Source organism: Onychomys torridus, chromosome 8, assembly GCF_903995425.1.
Source record: "Onychomys torridus chromosome 8, mOncTor1.1, whole genome shotgun sequence".
Classification (NCBI taxonomy): Eukaryota; Metazoa; Chordata; class Mammalia; order Rodentia; family Cricetidae; genus Onychomys; species Onychomys torridus.
In genome coordinates, this window is record NC_050450.1 from 61,686,472 (window position 1) to 61,704,154 (window position 17,683).

The 17,683-nt window shown below is 51.5% G+C and overlaps 1 protein-coding gene across 3 annotated transcripts; it reads left to right on the top strand.

The window, feature by feature from the left end:
• Positions 1–1,893: 1,893 nt before the first annotated feature.
• On the top strand, positions 1,894–13,283 carry P2rx5 (purinergic receptor P2X 5). 3 transcript variants are annotated; one of them, XM_036197208.1, is made up of 13 exons: positions 1,894–2,305; positions 5,694–5,844; positions 6,349–6,420; positions 6,840–6,915; positions 7,004–7,100; positions 7,259–7,339; positions 7,592–7,730; positions 8,113–8,246; positions 8,512–8,605; positions 8,726–8,791; positions 10,833–10,915; positions 11,614–11,781; positions 12,092–13,283. In XM_036197208.1, the coding sequence occupies exons 1-13, from the start codon at positions 2,169–2,171 to the stop codon at positions 12,108–12,110; spliced, it is 1,317 nt and encodes a 438-aa protein (XP_036053101.1). In that variant the 5' UTR covers positions 1,894–2,168; the 3' UTR covers positions 12,111–13,283. The 3 variants fall into 3 exon arrangements, with proteins under 3 accessions (XP_036053101.1, XP_036053103.1, XP_036053102.1); XM_036197210.1 differs by having other exon boundaries at positions 12,267–13,283; XM_036197209.1 differs by lacking the exon at positions 6,349–6,420 and having other exon boundaries at positions 12,092–12,165.
• The last annotated feature ends 4,400 nt before the right edge of the window (positions 13,284–17,683 follow it).

Below are 17,683 nucleotides of genomic sequence, written 5' to 3' on the forward strand. Positions count from 1 at the left end.
TCCTTCCTCTCCTCCCAGCTGCAAAACCTTTCCCCTGAGATTATGACTATTATTTAGTTTTGTTTTGGAGACAGGGTTTCTCTGTGTAACAGCCCTGGTTGCCCTGGAACTAACTCACTCTGTAGACCAGGCTGGCCTCAAACTCACAGAGCTCTGCCTGCCTCTGCCTCCTGAGTGCTGGGATTAAATGTGTGCACTGCTACTGTGCGGCTTTCCCTGAGACTTTTGTTTTTGGAGATCACACCTGGTGGGCTTCAGCATCTCTTCCAACCGCTAGAGTCTGGTTTCAGAGAGTGAGCTTCCCACTGAGCTGGAGAGCCAGGACCAGGGCCAGGAGAGGCTGCTCAGCCAGGTGCAGAAAACAGTGTGGGCAGCCAGCCCCTCAGTCCTAGCACATAGACCCTCTCCACACCCAACCTGTAAGCACTGCAGCTCGGATGGAAAAGGATGCTGACAGTCGGGAGCCAAGGAATACCACAAGTCACTGTAAGTGTAGCGGTTTACAGCCCTGCTCCAGGGAAAGGGTTCCCCAATGTAACAGCTCTGCTGGGCAGGGGAGGGTTTCCCCAGCAAAGTTGTTACAGTTCTGTTCAGGTTCCCAGAGTGTAACAACTCTGCTCTGCTAAGGGAAGATTTCACCAGCGAAAGTGTTTTCGGCCTTGCTCTGCTCTGCTCCGCCCAGGTTCCATCTCTGCTCCCACAAAGGCAAAAGAAGGTCGTTACCCAAACTTCATTCAAGAGATTTATCCGGAGGGAAGGATCCAGGAGGGTGGCTGCCTCTGCCAGGGTAGAAAAGGGGAGCAGCAAACTGAACAGGTACAGGGCTTACACAGGGCTTTTTAGGGGTGGGGTTTTCCAGGGAGAAGATTTTCAGGGTGAGAATTGGTTGGATTTCAATCCCTGAGTTTGTACAAACTCAGATTGGGTAGATTTTATGCTCAGGGATTGGCTGGTTTTGTGCTCAGTTGGTCAGGGACAGATTTGGCTCTGGTTTCAGGGCCAAAGTGTTTCTTTCACTGGCTCTGGTTTCAGGGACAGGGTGGGTTTCTTTGGCTGGCCCCTTTACCCTACACAGCCCCACAGTACACACACACAGCCCATCACCACACAGCTCCACAGTACACACACACAGCCCCACAGTACACCCACAGCCTCTCACCACACACAGCCCCACAGTACACACACAGCCCCACAGTACACACACAGCCCCACAGTACACACACAGCCCCACAGTACACACACAGCCCCACAGTACACACACAGCCCTACAGTACACACACAGCCCAGTAATTTCTCACCACACAGCCCCTCACTGCATATAGACTCACACTACAGGAAACCTCTCCTCATACAGCCCTTCACTACAGCTCACCCAGTCCACACCAGTTCCAAAGCTCACTTCCAAGGGACCTCTTCTCCCTCCCTGTTTGGTTCAGCCTCAGAAGATGGCATTGAGCCCAGGTTTTTTTGGGGGGGGGGGGGTGGGCTGGGGTAACTATCCTGTCTCTAGGCATGTTTTAGGGCCCCAAAGCCTTAGTGCCCTGGCTCTCCCTACCCCACCGTACCCGACTGGGATCGCTGGTCCCTGACACCAGTAACACGTTGGATTTAAACCGGCAGTCTGGAAACCACCCCCTTGATAGCCGCAGACACAGGCAGCCAGGGACCTGCTGACTGCGTGAGTAAGCGAGGCCAGGGCAATCGGGCAAACCAGTCATTACTAGTGGCTGTCACTACCCGTCTCCCTACACTTCCTGCGCTCTGGGTCCCTCCGGGATCCTGCCTCGGTTTCCCCAGCCGGTTCCCCTTGACTGAGTCCCATGGGAGGAGGTAGGGGCGGGAGAGACGCCTTGGAAAGCACTTCCTCGCCTCCTCACTCGGTGCGCGCGTCCTTGCAGGCCAGTGGCCGGCGGCACAGCTCGGTGGTGTCACCGTGTCAGTGGAGGTGGCCGCATCCCAGGCTGGGCGCTCGCCGCAGTCCGGCTCCCCGCGGCGGCGGCGGTGGCGGGGTCCTCCCGGCCGTCCGGTGCTCGCGCCCGGGTCTGCGCGCCCGCCCTCCGGCTCACGCCCTTTGGAGCCGCGCGTCCGGGACTGCGGCAGCGCACGCAGAGTGCTCGGCTGGCCGCCCGGCGGCAGGAGGCGGCGGCGGCCCCGAGTGAGCCGGAGGCATGGGCCAGGCCGCCTGGAAGGGGTTCGCCCTGTCGCTGTTCGACTATAAAACCGCCAAGTTCGTGGTCGCCAAGAGCAAGAAGGTGGGGCTGCTCTACCGGGTGCTGCAGCTCACCATCCTGTTGTACTTGCTCATGTGAGTCTTGGGGCACTTTTTGGAAGCCGGGGGATGCAGAGGAGAAGGTGTAGAGACAGGGGCCTTAGGGAGTCGGCCCTCGTGGGCCCTTGGCTGTAAGGTTGGGAAGGTGAAACGTGAACACTATGTCTTGAGAAACGTGGGAGAGGTGACTGGGTACCTTGGTTTGAAGCTATTTGTAGGGAGCCCCTTCTCCCAGGACTGGAGCGCCCAGTGTTACAGTCATAGCCAGGAGGCAGGGATGCCAGGACTTTGGGCTCAGCTGCCCTCCAGAGGCCCCCCTGGGCGCTGGCCTGACAGCTGGCCCGGGCACCCAGCAGGTTATTTATAAGCACGGAGCATCACTGGCTTACTCTTGGTCGGGCCAACTCATCAGATTGGCATGTTCTGGAACTCAGGGTTAGCTCACGAGAAACGCGGGCGGCCTCTCCAGGGTCCAGTTGCTCCACTGTCCCCCTGTTACTATCTCCTCACCTAGCAGGATGTGGGCCCGCCAGGCCAGGGGCAGCTTGTTGGAGGTTTAACAGCTAGACCTCCGTCAGAGTCCTCTCTTGCTCCTAGGAAGAGAGGACCCAGGTGGAGAGCGGCAGCCCCTGGGAACAGCGGCTATTCACTGTTTTCCATTAAATGGTGGGCAATTATTGCTCCTGGGAGGGCAGTCCTGACCTAGCCTTGCTGCCTTCTAATGGCTGCATCTCCCCGCCCCCCTTTTCTTCTTTTTGGTTTTTGGTTTTTCGAGACAGGGTTTCTCTGTGTAGCCCTGGCTGTCCTGGGACTGCTCTGTAGAGTAGGCTAGCTTCAAACTCAGAAATCTGCCTGCCTCTTCCTCCGGAGTGCTGGGATTAAAGGCGTGGATAATAGCTGCATTCTTAGCGTTTCCTGGATTTTAGCACCAAGGCACTTGGCAGTGTCCTACCTCAGGGTCTTTGTACTGCCTTTCCTCAGCCACCACGGTCTTTCCTTCCCTATTCGGTGGCACCACTCTTTGTCCAGGCTTGAGTACTCCGCTGACTCCCTCTCTGTCCCTCCCTGGCATTCCTACAGCCAGTTGGAACAGCCATTTGCTCAGTGTCTATTTCTATCTCCTTGCAGTCTTGGGGATGCCATGATGGGAGGGACTGGTGTCACCTCATTTGGGAATAGGTGCGAAATGAATAAACAAATGCTGAATATTTGCTTACTGTTTTGGATTGGACCAGGCCTGGCATTTCTCTGCTAAAATGGAAGGCTTGCTCAAGAATCACTACTTTCTCAGAGCTCCTTGAAAACATGATAGCTTAGGGTTGAGGCTTCCCTACCTCTGCCCCAGAAATGAGGAAGTGGACACATGTTGGTTTGCACCTCCCTGGCTCCCTGGAGAGAGCCAGCCTACCATGCCACTCACTGCATGACTAACCTGCAACCCTAACCCTAAGCTGGCTTCTTCCTCTTTTGACTGATTTCTCTAGCCTCACCAAGATGGATTTAGCTGGATATCTAACTACAACAATAAACTGGTGAATTCTGTGCGTGGAGCTTTTGCTCCGTGTCAGGCTCACTGTGCTTAGCGTTTGACAAGGGCCATCTCAGTTAAAAAGTGTATCTTCTTAGGGGCCAGAGCAATGTCTAGGTGGTTAAGAGTGTTTGCTGTTCTTTTAGGAGTTCAGTTGCTGGCTGATTGGCTTACAATCCCTGTAACTCCGGCTCCAGAGGAACTGACTCCCTCTTCTGGCTTCCAAGGGTACCGGAACTCATGAGCACACACAAGCACATGCATTCAATTTAAGCATATTTACCTTTTTGAAAGATGTGATGAGCATACACCTATAATTTTAACCCTTGAGGGTCTGAGGTTGGAGGATTGCTGTGAGCTGAGGCCAGCCTGAGCTACACTTTCATGATAGTGTCCTTTGATATGCAAACATTTTTAATTTCAGGAGACCAAACGTCTTTTTGCATTGGTTTGGTTTTGCTGGTTCATTTTTTTTTTTTTACATTAATTTTATTTGTGTGCATGCATGTGCAGGTGCCCATGGAGGTCAGAGGGTGTCAGATCCCCTGGGTCTTGATTTAGTTACAGGGGTTATGAATAACCTGATGTGGGTGCTGGGAATGGAACTCAGGTCTTTTGCAAGAGCAGTAAGTACTCTTAACCACTGGGTAATCTCTTCAGCCTTTTAATATTTTTATTACTTTATTTATTGTGTATGTGTGTGGGCAAGCTTGTGGCATGGCACACATGTGGGAGTCTGTTCTCTCCTTCTACCATGTGTGTGGGATCAAACTCAGAACATCAACCTCAGAGGCAAGTGCCTTTATCTCCTGGTCCATCTTGCTGGCTTGCTTATGTTTTTAGTATACAAAAATATGAAATTTCATTTATTTACTTTTTTATTTTATTTATTTATTTATTTATTATTTATTTATGTATTTATTATTTATTTATTTTTTTGAGAAAGAGTTTCTCTGTGCAACAGTCCTGGCCATCCTGGAACTCACTTTGTAGTCTAGGCTGGCCTCAAACTCACTGAGATCCCCATGCCTCTGCTTCCCAAGTGCTGGGATTCAAGGGGTGCACCACCACCACCTGGCTCACTGTTTATTTTTTATTTGTTTTAATTAATTAATTAATATTTTGGTTTTTCAAGACAGGGTTTCTCTGTAGCTTTGGAGGCTGTCCTGGAACTCGCTTTGTAGACCAGGCTGGCCTTGAACTCACAGAGATTCACCTGCCTCTGCCTCCTAAGTGCTGGGATTCAAGGTGTGTGCCACCACACACCTGGCAATTTCTTTCTTTTTTAGAGGTACCACTTTTATTATTTTTATGTATGTGAATGTTTTGCCTGCATGTATGTCTGTGCACTATATGTGTGTCTGGTCTTTGTCCTTGAGGAGGTCAGAGCTGGGACTGTAGTTACAGATGGTTATGAGTCACCATGGGTGCCTGGAATGAAAAAGGGATTCTCTGCAAGAGCATCAGCTGCTCTTAACCACTAAGCCAACTCTCCAGCGTCAGATTTTGTTTTAAAAGGTAGCATCTCACTGGGTGGTGGTGGTACACGCCTGTAATCCCAGCACTTGAGAGGCAGAGGCAGGAGGATCTCTGTGAGTTTGAGGCCAGCCTGGTCTACAGAGCTAGTCCAGGAAGGGCTCCAAAGCTAAAGAGAGAAACACTATCTCAAAAAACAAAAACAAAAACAAACAAACAAAAAAAAGGTAGCGTCTCAGCCTGTAGCCCAGGTTGGCCTTCAACTGTCTGTCTTCCTGCTTGAGTGCAGTAACGCATGCTTGTGGGACAGGTGAATCCTGCACTCTCAATGCCACCAGCCTATGACTTACTATGCTTCTCACTCCGGCCTGGCCTGGGCAGCCCTGAGATGAGGTCCACTTGTTGGTCCTATTTCTACAGATGGGTGTTTCTGATTAAGAAGAGTTACCAGGACATCGACACTTCCCTGCAGAGTGCTGTGGTCACCAAAGTCAAGGGTGTGGCCTATACCAACACCACTATGCTTGGGGAACGGCTCTGGGATGTAGCAGACTTTGTCATCCCGTCTCAGGTCAGATCACCACCCGGGACCTGGGCTGGTGAGGTGTGGCTTGGGGTGGGTCCCACAGGAAGCACCCAGGCAACTCCATCAATTGTCTCTCTGGCTCAGGATACAGACAGAAACCCTGCATGATTTCCCTGCCTCCTCTTCTGTGCCAGGCCTGGCTTCTCTTGTCCTCAGTGATCTATGTGTCTGTTGAGACTACATGGGGCCAGAGTGACCTGGCACAGTGCCCCTGGGGATAGCTCCCCAGCTTGTTCACGGCTGCCCGGGTGGTGTAGAACCAGGCTGAGGACAGAATTATGGGGTGAGAGTGCTTGGAGCTTGCGAACCTGTATGTTACCCACCAAAGGATATCCACTTGGAAAGTGTGGGCTCATCAGACAGATGGGCATGAACCCCAGTCTTGTGGTCCCCACTGTTCCCAACCCCATGCAGAGGTCCACTCTCACCTGGCTGACTCCTCCCCGAGAGGCCAGGAGGAGATTCCTTAAACTCTGTCTGGCTCCTCAGGGGGAGAACGTTTTCTTCGTGGTCACCAACCTGATTGTGACTCCTAACCAGCGGCAGGGCATCTGTGCTGAGGTTTGATTTGCCATGTGTGTTGGGGAGGGGTTGGAAAGCCCCCAGCTGTGGTCCCAGCCCTCCTGGGCATGGTACCCATGTGGTTTGGAGGAGAGATGGGTTTTCTTAAATTTTTTAAAGTTTACATTTTCATTTATGATTACTGCCTACTTGCATGTGTGTGTACATGTGCGTGCGTGCGTGCGTGCGTGCGTGTGTGTGTGTGTGTGTGTGTGCATGTGCATGCCATGGCATGTGTGTGGAAGTCAGAGAACAACTTTCAGGAGTTGGTTCTCTCCTCTCACCATGGGTCCCCAAGCTGCCAGGCTTTCATGGTAGATTTTCTTTGCCTCAGGCCAGGGAAGAAGCCCTTTTCTGTCTCTGATGGGACCTAGTCCTGGCCTGGGGCGTCCCTGGCAGACCCCTTTCTTTTCTTGCAGCGTGAAGGCATCCCTGATGGCGAGTGTTTCGAGGACACTGACTGCCATGCTGGGGAGTCTGTTGTAGCTGGACATGGTGAGGGCCTGGAGCAGCTGGGGCTGGAGCAGGGCAAAGAAACTTGGACAGGAAGGTCCATGGCATTGTCCCCGTCCCTCCCCTGTAGGACTGAAAACTGGTCGTTGTCTACGGGTGGGGAACTCTACCCAGGGCACCTGTGAGATCTTCGCTTGGTGCCCAGTGGAGACAATGTCCACGCCAACGTGAGTGGCCCCAGCCTGCGATCCTAGAGGAGTTACCTACACAGTCTTACACAGTGGGTCCTGCTTGAGGCCAGAGGCCTACCCACTTCATAGGTCTGGGGGAGTCATAGAGGGCAGGGGCAGGTCTCCCGCTCAGGCTGCCCTGGCCTGGTTTTCAGGGATCCCCTCCTGAAGGATGCTGAAGGCTTCACCATTTTCATAAAGAACTTCATCCGCTTCCCCAAGTTCAACTTCTCCAAGTAGGTGGGGCTTGGCTACTGGATGGGGAGGTGGGCTGAGGGCCCTCCTTGTGGCCTCGCCCAAGCAGTGCATGGTGTGTATACATACATGCATGAGCAGGGGTGCCCTTTTCTTTGCTCAGGGGTGGGCTCTGTTCCGGAGGGACTAAGATACAAGCTGGGGAAAAGGTCACATCTGGCAAAGGGCCCATTGCCTCCTGGGTCTGGCCCAGCAAGGAAACGTCTCACCCTCCCATCATGGCTTCCTCTTAGAGCCAATGTGCTAGAAACAAGTGACAAAAATTTCCTGAAAACCTGCCACTTCAGCTCCAAGAATCTCTACTGTCCCATCTTCCGACTGGGGTCCGTTGTCCGCTGGGCAGGGGCTGACTTCCAGGACATAGCCCTGAAGGTGGGTGGTGTGTGGTCAGGCAGCTCTCCCTGGGAACCTGGGCTCTGCAGTGAGAAGGTGAGGGTGGAGGGGCATCAGGTATGGGTGGCCCTGCCGTCACTTGTCCCCAGGAGCTTGCTATTTTCAGAATTAGTTGCGACTCCGTGGGGATCGGTGGCTGGGTGGGGCTGACTTGGCACCTGCTGGGTGGCTGATTCCAGAATATCATCAGAAGCAGTTGAAAGGAACCCCATGGACACGTGCTGATTTGTGTGTAAAGCGTGGCCAGGCCAGCCCAGCTGGCTGAGCTCTGGCCAACTTGTGTGGCTCTCATAAAGGGCTGCCCTGTGACTTCTGTCCATCCGCAGACAACTCTAGCATTCGCCCTATTTCTTGTGTCAAGGGTGGTGTGATAGGAATCCATATCGAATGGGACTGTGACCTTGATAAAGCTGCCTCTAAATGTGACCCACAGTATTACTTCAACCGTCTAGACAACAAGCACACAAAGTCCATCTCCTCTGGGTACAACTTCAGGTAACTACTGTTTTTGTGCTACTTGGTGACCTTGATCTTATTCTGTATTCTCTACTGGGTCAAGTCCACCAGTGTCCTCATGATCCAGGGGTTGGCACGGAGCACCCTGGAAAAACCCTGTCTTTGTGTGTAGCTCAGTTCTGGGCACCCTCCTAGAGCTGCCCTAGGAGCCTGGATTGCTGAGAATTTCCCAAAGCAGCCACTTTGTGCTGCAATGGAGAAAAGGTACAGGCAGATGAGCGTCTCCTGGGTCCTGTCTCTCCAGGTTTGCCAGGTATTACCGTGACTCTAATGGGGTAGAGTTCCGTGACCTGATGAAAGCCTATGGCATCCGCTTTGATGTGATAGTTAATGGCAAGGTATGTAGATCTTCTTCCCACTCCAGTGCCTGGTGGTTGCTGGGTCAGGGAGGCTGGAGTGCCTCTTGGGGATCCAGCAGTCCACCCTGCCTTACTCACCTGGCTGTTTCTGTTTCACAGGCAGGAAAATTCAGCATCATCCCTACAGTCATCAACATCGGTTCTGGGTTGGCGCTCATGGGTGCTGTGAGTACCTCCTCTGCCTTGCTGGTTTCCTAGGGAAAGGGAGGTAACTAACTGCCCTGGAGGAACATGCTGGACCCAGATAACAGGAAGGGCTGTGAGGTCACACTCTGCCAGCTCCCCCAGAGGACAATGACGGCCTGTAGCTCTGACTGTGAGCTTGAGTGGAGTGTGGCACAGGGATGGTCCTCCAGTCCTGGTGTGGGCTGGAATCTTGGGGATTCTGGGTCTAAAAATCTCCATCTCCAGTTCTGGTAACGGGAACCTGATTAGGCTATGCCACTTTTGAGCACTGTTGACATCTGGGGCCAAGGGCATCTTTGCTTTGCTTTACCTGTGCAATGTGTTTAAGTGAATTCCTGATCTTTATCCACCAGATGTCAGTGGGACCCCCCCCCCCCACAGCTATGTTGCTCAAAAATGGTCTCCATCTGAGAACCTGCATTTGAAAGGATGAGAGGCAGGGTAGACAGGCTTGTAATCCTTTGGGGTGGGTGTTTAGCCACCTGTAGTGGCTCCCATGGTAGGAAATGGCTGGAGTCCAGGGAAGGACCTCCTGCAAATGCCTGTCATACCCTTGGTACTTCTGGGAGGAGGTTAAAGGTGGGAGTTGTGGGGGTCATTGCTGGCGGCTCATGCCAAGGCTTCCAGAGGCCTCTTCTCTCCTCTCCCTGGGCAGCCCAAGAAGCCGCTAGAGGATTCTGTCAGGACCCAGGATAGACAGGATAGACTTTGCACTGAGCCTGAGAAGCCTGTCCTCTGGCATGTAGGCAAACATGCAGACAGAACACTAGACGTAATAAATAAAATACATCTTAAAAAGCATGATCCTTAATGATGGGCAGTGCATTAATCCCAGCACTCAAGAGGCAGAGGCAAGAGGATCTCTTAGTTTGAGGCCAGCCTAGTCTATTGAGCAAGTTCCAGGACAGCCAGGGCTACACATAGAAACATGGTCAAAAAACCAAACCAAACCAAACCAAACCAAACCAAACCACCAAACCAAACCAAACCAAACCAATCAAAACAACAGTAGTCCCCAAGTGGAATGTTTCTGACTCAGGCAGTCATCATTAGGGATCCCTAGCTGTGCTCACGTGTAGCTCTCATACACTGTAGGTAAAGTCTGGAAGTCCGGGACACAACTGTGAAATGAAGGCAATAATGTAGTGAAGGCTGAGGGAAGAAGTAGGAGCAAGGAATCAATAAATGACATTTCTGGAGTCTAGGGAAGACATGCACGCTCCACTCAGGCCCTCCCTCCTCTGAGTTCAGAGCACCTCTATTCCTGCGCTAAGGTAGACTCGCCCTCTGCTGGAGAAGACGGGCATTACATACAACGTGCTCTGATCTGAAGCCTGTGTTTAGGGATGATCAGTCTGCCCCAACTGGGTCTGCTCAGGCTTCCTGTCTTTTCCTGACTGTAGTTGTAGCGTCCCTGTTGTTGAGGTTAAGATGCCTGCCAGCCCATCTTCCACTAGCTATCAGAGGGCTCTCTCCAAACAATCACAACTGCCGCCGTCATGCCTCCCCATAAAGGACTAGGGCCAATGTCTCCAAAGCATTCTCAGACACGCTGGTTCTCGCCCCCTCTTTTGCTCTTGTTCCACAGGCCCTAGGCATTGATTGGTGATGAGAAGTCTGCTTCTCCCTTTGCCATGCAATTCCAGGCCTCCAGTTCAGCTCCCCAGGCTGACTGAATGCTATTTTCCACCTGCTCCCAATCCTGTTCCCACTGCAGAATGAATGGTTCCATATCACAATCCACTTGTCTTCTGCAGCCTAGGGGATCCCCAGTTCTCTGTGGTCCACATCCTTCTGGCACCCTAGTGCAAACCTGGCAGGTGGTAAATTCTTAGTGAGAGGATCCATGGAGTCAGGCAGCAAGCCCAGATCTAACCTGTGTCTACCATGGAGTGGCTTTGTGCCCCTGGACATCACCCCTTTCTGGGCTGTCTTCATGTTCAGGTGGTGCCCTGCTCCTGAGTTGTTGCAGGCTCCATGAAGCTAGGATTCTGAGTCAAAGCTTTGAACTCTTTTGCAGGGGGCTTTCTTCTGTGACCTGGTACTTATCTACCTCATCAGAAAGAGCGAGTTTTACCGAGACAAGAAGTTTGAGAAAGTGAGGTAAGTTAACCTTCCTCTCTGAAGCCCAAGGAGTACCCCAGCCCCTGCCTAGAGCCTCATCTAAGCTGGTCCTGGGTTGGGGTGCATAGGAGGTATGCTATGTGTACCTGCTTCACAAGACTGGACTCGGGGACTTCAGAAGACCTGGGGAAGAAGACGTCCCCCCCCAGGTCACAAGGCAGAAGATATTTTTACAGGCTCTATCTTAGTGGATGATGTTAGACAAGCCCCATGACTCCTTGAGCCTCAGTTTCTCCATCTTTGAGATGAGAACACTGGCTTATACAAAACGGACTTGGTTCTAGACAGATGTCTAGAGTTGAAGGAAGATACATGTGCACGTGTGTGTATGTGCTCTTAGCATCGGAACACAACACAGCATGGGAGGTTCCTGGGTCTGGGGTAATGGGAAGGGAAAGGGGTTCTGGCCTTGCCCTTGGAGGAGGCATTTTGGAGGAATTGGGACCAGGGTGAGAAATTGGGTCAGGCAGCATGTGCTTCCTCAGCTCCAACAACCTGGACTGTGGGTGCCGCGTGGACCTGTGTGATCTGTCTGGGTTGCCCGGTGCAGCCTGAACCCAGAAGGTACAGCCCCACCTGGCCACAGGCTGCTCTGCCAGAGGAAAGAGCGGCCCAGCTGGGAGAGCAAGTAAGTCTCCGTCAGTACCCCAAGAAGGTTGTGGCCATGTCTTCTCCAGGGGTCAGGAGGAGGAAGCCAATGTTGAGCTTGAGGCCAACGAGATCGAGCAGGAGCTCCCAGAGGACAAGCCTCCAGAAGGGGTTCAGCAGAATGAGCACCCCCAAGAGCTGGCCCAGAGTGGCAGGAAGCAGAATAGCAACTGCCAGGAGCTCTTTGAGCCTGCCAGGTGAGGGACTGTGGGACCTGGCCAGGGCCTGGCTTCGGTAGAGGGGCCACTTGGGATTCACTTCAAAGGGTGTTTAGGCCTAGGATGGTCCTTCTCTTGGCCCCCAGTTTTTACTCTTTGCTAAGGTTGGGTAGCCTCCTGCTGGGATCTGTGTCATGCGGGGTGAGCTGAGAAACTGCCTGGGATGGAACAGAAGAGAGAGAGGTGGAAGCTGAGGGCTGCAGCAGGGGGACCAGACTGAGGGATGCGAAGCCTAGCTGTTCCCTGAGCTGTGACTGCCTGGTCACCCACCTGAGCCCCTTACCTGCAGGTCCACCTTGCTGGTCTAGCACGGCCTCCTATTGCTGTGGGAGATCCTGTGCTTCCCAGTCCTCAGCGGGAACCATCGTCATGCATCCGAGCTGCAGCTGGGGCAGTGTTTCTCCTCGGCTGTGCCTGCCTGCTCACTGCCGGAGAGGCTGCGACTTCCACGTACTCGGCCTCAGAAAGGCCGTGTCGGAAAGAGTTCCTGACGGCCCTCTCTCTCTGCCTTCTGTGTGCACCCCTCCCCCAAGGGCCGGCCTCCAGGAGAAAGCCAGCCTGAATGCAAAGCAGCCACAGATCTCGCAAACAGTGAAGACGTAGCCAGCGCTCTTGGCAGAGAACCGATTCAAAGCTAATGGGGCCAGGACAGACCACAGCTCTGAACTGGGAAGAGGCATCTTGGTGCTTGCTCAGGATGGGGCTTCTGGGAACAGGCCCACCAACCCCACCCAGCTTGGGTGGGATCCTGCTGGAAGTTTTTTATTGTGTGGAGGGGAGCCTCCTGGATGGCCAGAGTGGCTCAGATGCAGAAAGGAGGCCCTGGGGCAGGCCCCCAGGGAAGGGGCAGGCCAGGGGCTTCAGGGGTACGAGAGTGTTTACATGCCCCGTCTCTGAACCCAGCCGAACATTCGTGTATTCGTACAAGCAGTCCACATCTATGGGTGCATGCTGCACTTTAGTCCTATCTGAGGGGCTTAAACAAGATGCTGACCTGGCCCCAGGGTAGGGGGCACACATGTAACTCTCTCCAGAGACATCAGCTAGCCCAGACAGCCTGGCCTTCTCCAGCCTCTAGCCAAGACTCCTGACAAGTTTCTGAGGAGAAAGATGGCTGCTCAGGAAAAGCTGTGGATGACATCCAGGGGACATTTAGACCCACCCCCAGATGTGAAATTCAAAGGTGGCCAAGGAGGCATCTGGAAAAGACTTAAGGGGAGAGCAAACTCCAGGGTCTCCTAGGCAAGATTCGGGAGGGAAGGCAGGTAAGCCACTTGCCCGTTCTAGCCCCCACCCCACCCGCAGCCTAGGGTAGCTCTGGGAAACAGACTTGCCCAGGTGAGAGATGGACTTGCCTGTGCAGTTTAGCTCTTGCTGTTTTGGGGGGTGGGGCTGGGGCTCTGGGAGTCCCTGATTGACTTCTTGCTCTCAGAAGTTCAGCCTTGAAGTGCTAACGAGATAAAGGATGACTTTCACTGGAAGGTTGTTCCTGCCCTGTGTGTCCCGTTCCTTCCCCACTGCATGTCATCCCATGGAGCTCGAGCTTTGAAATGGGGTCCATGGACTACTCTCCAGAGAGCCTGACAAAAAGGCAAGGTGGCAAGCCTCTCCCTAATCCTACCCAGATAGAGCTTCCTGAGATCTCAAAGTGATTTGCAAGCACATAGTTAAATGTCAGCTTGGGTAGCTGACAGGGTACTAGGTCAGATTTACACATGCTGCCCTGAGGCCAAGAGGGTCCCTCTCCCATCCCTCCCTGTGTGTGTGTGGGTTTTTTTTTGTTTTTGTTTTTGTTTTTTTAAAGACAGGGCATTTCTATGAATCCTGGCTATCTTGGAACTCCATGTAGTAGACCAGGCTGGCCTCACACAGATCTGCCTGCCTCTTGAATACTGGGACTAAAGGTGTGTGCCGCTCACTATACCTGGTTTCCCATCTTCACTTGGAAGACAGAAACATGCTCAGCTTATTTAAATTCAAACGTTTTGATGAGGTAATACCTAATCTTACTCAAAATGTAAAGATTCATAAGCATAGAAGTAGCCAGGCGTGGTGAACAGCACTTAGTCCCAGCACTTGGGAGGCAGAAGCAGATGGGTCTCTGAGTTCAAGGCCAGCCTGGTCAGTGGAGCTAGTTCTATACCTGGGAAGGCTACATAGTGAGACGCTGTCTTTGTTGTTGTGTTAAGACATCCTTTTCTTTCACCCTCCTTTATCTTTCTGAGGATCCATCTGGCTACCCAGCCACTCCCACAGGAAATGATCTATTCCTGTAAGACCAAATTCCTTGTCAGAATCAGACACATTTAAATACAGGGCTGGGGGACTAGCGAGCTTACTTTCCCTTACACCAGGAGGGACATCTGGAGAAACCCAAGGTGAGCCAACCAGAGCTCTTCATCTGTGGACCATTGTCAAGTGTCAAGTTCTGCCTTGACGTGAGTCCCAGCTGCTGTCTAGGGGCTTTTCTCGATGCCGGAAACTCCTCTCTGGAAAGCACCACATGCCAGGGACAGTGAACATCCTTCTGCTGGACCCTTGCACGTGGTAATCAGAAGGGGCCTGGTAGCTGGGTGAGGTACTGCACACCTGTAGACCCAGCATATGGGGTGGGTCACTGAGCTCAGGAATTTCAACCTGGGCAACAGATAGTGAGGTCCCATTCTAAAAATGGGTGGAGGGGTGAAGGATGGCTCAGCGTTAAGAGCACTGGCTGCCCTTTCAGAAAACCGGGGTTCAATTCCCAGCATCCACACGATGGCTCACAACCTCCTGTAATTCTAGTTCCAAAGGAACAGATGCCCTGTTCTGGCCTCTGTGTGTACTAGGCATGCACCAGTGCAGACATACATGCAAGCGAAACACCCACACACAGGAAGAGGCAGGACAGGCGGATCTCTAGGTTAAGGACAGCCTGGTCTACAGAGCGAGTTCCAGGACAGCCTTGGCTCTGTAGAGAGGTTGTCTGGAAAAAACAAAAATAAGTTTAAAAAAAAAAGGGTGGAGGGGTGGAGGGGAGAGTTGTTGCCCCTGGGGCAGGAGTGGTGTCCAGAGCAGGACCTCTTCCACGGAAGCAGCTCCTGCACCTTTGGTTGTCTGGGATGTCACCAAGCCATTCTGCTTTCTGAAAGTGAAAGGCCAGGTGATCCGCTCAGGCAGCTGACTTCCCTGTTAAAGCGAACCCAGCAGGTTACTTTTATGTTCTGGAGCAAACAAGAGGGCCAAGGGTCATGGCTGTGTAGAGCCTGCCCTGGCTCTTCCTACTGTTTTGAATGGCTTGGGGACAGTCAGACAACTCACTCTGTATCAGAATGAAAATGCCTTTTACTAGTTATTGTCAGTAAGTACTGAGTTCATGTTGTGTCCGGTTCTTGTCAGGTGTTAGACTAAATCGTGACCGACACTGGTAAGCAACACACGGCCGATGCCCCCAGATGCTTCCCGTGGGTGGGTGGTGAATCTTAACCATGAAAGGTCACACTTGTTACCATGAACATAGGGTGCTGGGGGAAGTTTCAACCTGGAACAGTGAGAATAAGTGTACTCAAGGGAGTGATAGTTTAAATCTGAAAGGGTAGGAACCACCTGCCTAGGTGGCAGGGAAGGAAGGGAATCCCAGGTGCTTTGATGCGGAAAACCAGGAAAGTTGTCCCTGACATGGTCAGTGTGAAGTGTTTTTTTTTTTTAATCTATTGGTCTCCATTAACATTCCACTGCCTGACAATCTGTTAACCTGTTGTTCTTTTTCTGCCAGCAAAGTTAGCTAGGTTGACCTTGGATCATTTTAGGAGGCTCCAAACTTAGAAAGGCCAGGGATCTTATTACAATTTCTCACAGGGATGCCCACTCTGCCAAAGTCGGCTTGTGGGCCCCTTCACCCCTTACTTCTTTCCCTCTGCGTAACCTTGATATAAGGCAGCTCATCTATCTTATGGGAATCAGCTGCCTAAATTAAAACAAAACCAACTGACCGAAACCTTCCAGGGTTTTCCTCTGTAGCTCCAGCTTGCCTCAAACTCTGGATCCTCCCATCACAGCCTCTGCAGGTGGAATGAGGCTTCTAACTCAGGAAGTGAGTTGGGAAGTACTCCTAAACTTTGGGGAAACACTATTTTTCTTTCTGGGCACTGGTTGGCTTACTGGCTACAGCCCTAGCCCAAGAGCCCCTTCCTATTCTGTCTTCCAGGATAATTGTGTGTCAGTCTCTAGCCTAAACTGGGCCATCTAGGATTGTCCTAAAAGTTATTTCATACCTTTGGGAGCATCATGATGTGAGCCAACTGATATATTGGGTGCTATCAATGTGACCTGGGTATCAGCCATGAAATCACAAACTGCTCTTCCTGACGCTAGGGTCATAGCTGCCCTTTGCCCTCCCTCTTCCCATCAGTTGTTCCTCTCAGTGGGGAGGTCATCATAATGGTGGAACATGCCTTGTTTCAAGTGTTTGAGCTGTGGATTAGAGTCCCTAATCACAGCATCTTTCCTATCTGAACAGGGCACCACTTAGTTTTACTCACACCCTCCCCACAGGGACAGACACTCTTCAGAGGGCGACTCTTCCCTTCAGCCAGCACAAAGTCAAATGGGCCAAGATGGCAGGCACTTTCTGGGACCTGTCTGTCATATGTATTTTTGGACACTTATTTGCTTCTAAAATAATAAAAAGCATCAATTTTAAATGTGTTCCTCTTTTTTTCCCTTCATGATTACCCCATGTAGAGGAAAAATGTAAGTCTAGACAAAAGGCAGACACAAGCAATAATAACAAATGTTACATGCCTTGTTACCACGTAGATTCAAATCAAAGCATAGGGGTATTTTTAAAAATTACACGTGTGTGTGTGTAGGCGTGCATTTGCCTTAGTGTACTTGTGAGGGTCAGAGTCCATTCTTCACTTTGACAATGTGGGTCCTGAAGACTGAAATCAGGTCATTAGGCTTTGCAGCAGACACCTTTACCTGCTGAGCCACCCTGCCAGCCCCAAGGAGACTCTTGAAATGAACAGATGCTAAAAGACAAGGAAGAAGATTGTTCAGTGGTTAAGAGCACTTGCTGCTCTTCCAGAGGACCTAAGTTCTGTTCCTAGCACAACTGTAACTCCAGCTCCAAGGAAGCTGACAACTCTGGCTGCTGTGGGCACCTGCACTCATGTGCACATACCCACTAACATGCAGACACATGGACCTACATAGAATTATGAATAATAAAAAAAAACCAGACTAGGAAGACAGTGATATAACTAGTACTTCTCATTGGATAATTGCTGGCAAGTATTTGAAATTAACTCTGCCCTACGAGGATTAAATCTGCTCAAAACTGATAATATAAAAGCAGGCATTGCACAGTTTTATGGCAGCAAATGTTTGCAACAAATTTACAGTTCAACAACAGGAAAATCATTAAATCAAGTCAGGAATCCATCAGGAACGAGCCCTTCCTTCCCACATAGAGAAGCTCCTATTCTATAAACATGCATGTCAGGATCCTCAGGAGAGGGCTCTTTGGGACAGGAAGGTAAAGCTGTGACCTCAGCTTCTTGGCACGAGATGTAAGCATGTGGTCCAAACAGGATTCAGGACTGGGTGCTTGAGCCATTACTGAGCAGGCACAGACCATCTAGAATCTGGGAAAGAGCTCTTATAATTGATCTTTCATACCCCTTTCTTAAAAAAAAAAAAAAAAAAAAAAGGAAAAAAAGAAAAAAACCTAAAGCCAATTCACATTGCTCCTAAAATTTTCAAAGACTTCTCCTAAATGTTCATGAATTCAAGGCCAACTTCCCCCCAGGGCCTTCTATGATTTGGTCAGGGATACCTCATGGCCTAATAAAAGGCCACCATCCTCCCTGCCTGTGGCTCTTCTACATGCTTTTTTCCT